This window comes from Cryptomeria japonica, chromosome 9, assembly GCF_030272615.1.
Source record: "Cryptomeria japonica chromosome 9, Sugi_1.0, whole genome shotgun sequence".
Lineage (NCBI taxonomy): Eukaryota > Viridiplantae > Streptophyta > Pinopsida > Cupressales > Cupressaceae > Cryptomeria > Cryptomeria japonica.
This window is the reverse complement of record NC_081413.1, coordinates 135,817,157-135,821,021: the sequence shown is the minus strand read 5'-3', so window position 1 is coordinate 135,821,021 and position 3,865 is coordinate 135,817,157. Positions and strand designations below refer to the sequence as shown.

The 3,865-nt window shown below is 32.7% G+C and overlaps 1 protein-coding gene across 1 annotated transcript; it reads left to right on the top strand.

The window, feature by feature from the left end:
* Nucleotides 1–743: 743 nt before the first annotated feature.
* Nucleotides 744–1,444, top strand: LOC131055953 (phytosulfokines 3). The gene is made up of 2 exons (XM_057990268.2): nt 744–1,024; nt 1,137–1,444. Exons 1-2 carry the CDS (start codon nt 860–862, stop codon nt 1,275–1,277), a joined length of 306 nt encoding a protein of 101 aa, XP_057846251.2. The 5' UTR covers nt 744–859; the 3' UTR covers nt 1,278–1,444.
* Nucleotides 1,445–3,865: the final 2,421 nt, after the last annotated feature.

Below are 3,865 nucleotides of genomic sequence, written 5' to 3'. Positions count from 1 at the left end.
TTACTAAATTAAAGAGGTTAGATTTTCGAAACATACAATTGGTTTAAGTTCAACATGTAAGTGACTTGTATTTTTTAATTTTTATTCTTTTAATGGAGGTCAGCAAGGGCACGAAGCTTGTGAGCACACCACCCCAGCGAGGGCCTTCACAGAGTACTTTTTGCCACTCAATATGGGGGTACGACTTATAGACTGAAATCTCTTCGACTAATAGCCAAGGACCGAGGAGTATCCATTCCACAAAATTTGTCTAAGGCATGATCATGGCTTTATCTCTTATAATGTCGGAGCCTTGCAGTCAGCAAGACTTGATCCCTGATGAACTCATTTAGAACCATTCAATTTCACATGTAAATGACTTTGAACAACCAAAACCACTTATAACAAGTTAACCAAAATAAAACTTCTTATTTAAATCTATACTCCATTCTATTATAGTTTGATTCCATATATTTATATAATCTAATTATATTGATCTTAAAAACTATACACATAGAGATTGGTGGGTATCTACCATTAGACAAATTTGGGTAGAGAAATTGATTAAGCTAAGAAATCCTCGCATAGAATAAAAGTCGGCGCAGCGTTGTCAGTTTCCTGAACGACAAAGCGTGGCCGTAGGAAAACCGCGTTCTTCAAGTGTTAAACAAACAAAAGCCACACACTCTGTTCAACTTCTAGATACTAGCATTTAATATACTAACATTACCCAACTGTCGTCTTTGACTCTACATCCTCTCATTCAGTTTGCTTTTCTATCTTACCATTTTCTACATAAGCAACTTCAGAAGCCCATTAACCATTCAATTTGTTCTGCTACTTTTAAGGCTCAGTTTGGCAACGGCTTCTTAATTACAAAATGGCGAAAATCTATACAAGTTCAGTGCAACAGGGAAAGCTCTGGATTTTCAGCATGTGCATTATATGTCTTGTGGTTTCAGTCATGGCTACACGCCCACATCCAATAGGGCCGCTCAAAGCTTCTACGTTGTTCACAAAAGATCAAATGGAGATAAAACACACTGTAAGAAACTTTTGCCAATTGTTTTTCCTCTTTTGTGATTAGGGTTTCAAGTATTTGTGTTTTCTTGCTTCATAGCTAATAATACTCCTTATTTTCAATGGGGGTTATACAGTTTGATGGCAGAGTGGAAAAAGAAGAGTCAAAAGTAGGGAATGAATGTGGTAATGAAATGAGTGAAGAAGAATGCTTAGAACGGCGAACATTAGTTGCTCATACAGATTACATATACACCCAAGAACACAAGGGCCCATAGATCTTGTTTCTCTATGCATGTACATATCATCAAATCTCTTTCCTAGCAGAGTTAATTTCTGTTTGAGGGACACCATGTAAAATGGATGTTGACTTTTTGTACCAGAGCTGTTATAATACAATCGACAACTATCAATTTTGTATTTATTTGTATCGGAGTTTTTCCTATCGACGTATCAAATTGTATTGTGTAATCAATGATAGAAAACATAAGAAAATAAATGATTAATTGCAGTCCCAGATATGAAATTAAGATGGTTTCTGGAAATGGTTTAGGGTGAAGTTGTGTGATAGTTTGGGCAATGAACTGCGGTTTGTCATAATATCAACTGGAACAGGAGTGAGATTTGACCTCTAATATTTACTCTACCATGGGAAATCATATTTAATCCAAGTTCCAACTGGAACAAAACGTAAATTAATAGAAAGAGATTCGTAGATAAACAAAATGGCTTCATTGAGATAGTCAACTATGCAAACCATAAGCATCGCCACTTATTACGAGCCATGTGTCTCGTTGAAATGTCTCTAGTCTTATCTGTTAAACGATAAGCTTCCCTTTAAGTGTGCCCTATCTTAAACTAATAAGATGCATGCAAATAAATATAGAAAGATTTCAATTAAATAATGAGTATACTTGAGGGTGTGTTGTTGAAATAGTGAATAATAAATATAATCAATAATGATATTAGTTTTTTAATTGATCCATGAATAGTTTATGTTAAGCTTTGGAATTTTTAGGATTAGGAAGAGGTTATGGTAATATTTAATTTATTTTGGAATTAGAATATTATTTCTATATTATTGATGGTTGAGTTTATAGATTATTTTTTATTTTACAATTGTGCAAATGTCATACATTTATAGAAAAATATGTTAATGTGTACAACTTTGCTTTTTCTTTCACTTGATTATTTTTTTCTTCTTCTACCTTTCTAATATCTATTTGAAGATTGGTGGTATTTTAAAATATATATGAAAATATTTTCATTGTGTCAAAAGGGGATATTTTTTCTTGGGTTAACTCTTGTATGACATAGGTAAAAAACCAAGAACAATACACTTTAGAAATGCATGTGCTACTAGGATGAATGACTAGATCTATTTTTTTTAGAGTGCCAATCAAAATGGTATCTTCCCTAAATGTTAATGATATTTGAATAAATTACTTAGATGATCAAATATATACAATTGAATACATTTAAATATAAGTTCATGGCAATAAAACAAACAAATATGTGTTTAATCAGCTCTAGGCATGGAAAAGATGGGTGGGAGTTGGCTAAAATTTAAATTTAAATGTTAAACCATCAAAGGTTAAATCCAACCATATGGGGTCAATTCTAGAAAAATGAACACGAGTTGTCAAATTTCAAGGACAATCTAGCTCAAATCTTATCATTTTGTACGAAAAATACAAAAACAAATGGAATTCTAGGTTTTTGTTAAAAATATTGAAGTTGCATAAAGGAATCATAGGAGTAGAAATTTGTCTATAATAACAAATAACCTTCCATGCATAAGATAAACAACGAATACAAAAATATTGCCAAAAATGTTATAAAAATCAAGGTAAAGTTGTACACAAGATATATAAAGTAGCCTTGCTCATAAAAGTTTAAGGTGAAAGCTAGGACAACGGAATATTGTGATAGGTGTCATAATCATATCGCAAGAGACATAAAGAGATAAGTATTTGAAGGGTATCCTATAAATGCAATAAGTAACCTTAACAACCTAGTTATATGTCGCATCACCACAACTTTCCCATTTTGAGGCAACTTGTTGATGTGATGTACTTGTCTTTACATGTATCATTATTTCTACCTCAATGAAAATTTCTCTTTCTTCGCATTAGCAATTACTTTATAATAGGGGCATACACCATGCTATTTATTTCACTTTTCTCATGCATCAAGAATTTGGTTGTGCTATCACAACACCTTTTGATAATTTTTGTAGCACTTTATCAAAGTTTCCCAACAAATAGTGTGTTTTTCTTGGCCTAAAATGTTTGATATTATTGACATGAAAATAACCTAGTAAGTTACAACATATTTTACTAGCCTATGTTGTTTTCATTTTCTACAAGTGTGAAGCTTAGCTAGAAAATAGTGGATTTTTTCTAGCCTATGATGCATTCACTTGTTCATAAGATACCTAGCAAACAATATTTTTTTCTACCCTGTGTAGCATCCTAAATTGTACACCCTTAATGAGGTTGTCAAATTCCATATTTAGGTTAGCACCCTCCTTAGTGTGTCTCATTGCACTTTGCATTATAGGACTTATTTAGGCTTTTAATTATCAATTTAACCTAAGTCCTCTCCCTTCAATTTACATATCATAACATTCAACCCTTGATCCTAAGCATGCCCCTTTTTATTTAATCCTAATCTTACCCTAGTTTCAATCTTCAAGCTATATTTTGTACATCTACACCTCTTGGTTTGTGCCACAGAGTTGGATTTAGCATTATGATCACACTAGATCGCATTCCTAGAAAATTAGAAAAAAGTTGGTCAGACCATGTAGTATACTACCCGGTCTTGAACTTTTTTCCCAAATTTCAGGAGCTCAATTTGGTGG

Coding starts and splice junctions, on each gene's coding strand:
- LOC131055953 (XM_057990268.2), top strand. CDS start 860: ATGGCGAAAATCTATACAAGTTCAGTGCAACAGGGAAAGCTCTGGATT. Junction 1,025..1,136: donor AAATGGAGATAAAACACACT/GTAAGAAACTTT, acceptor GGGGTTATACAG/TTTGATGGCAGAGTGGAAAA.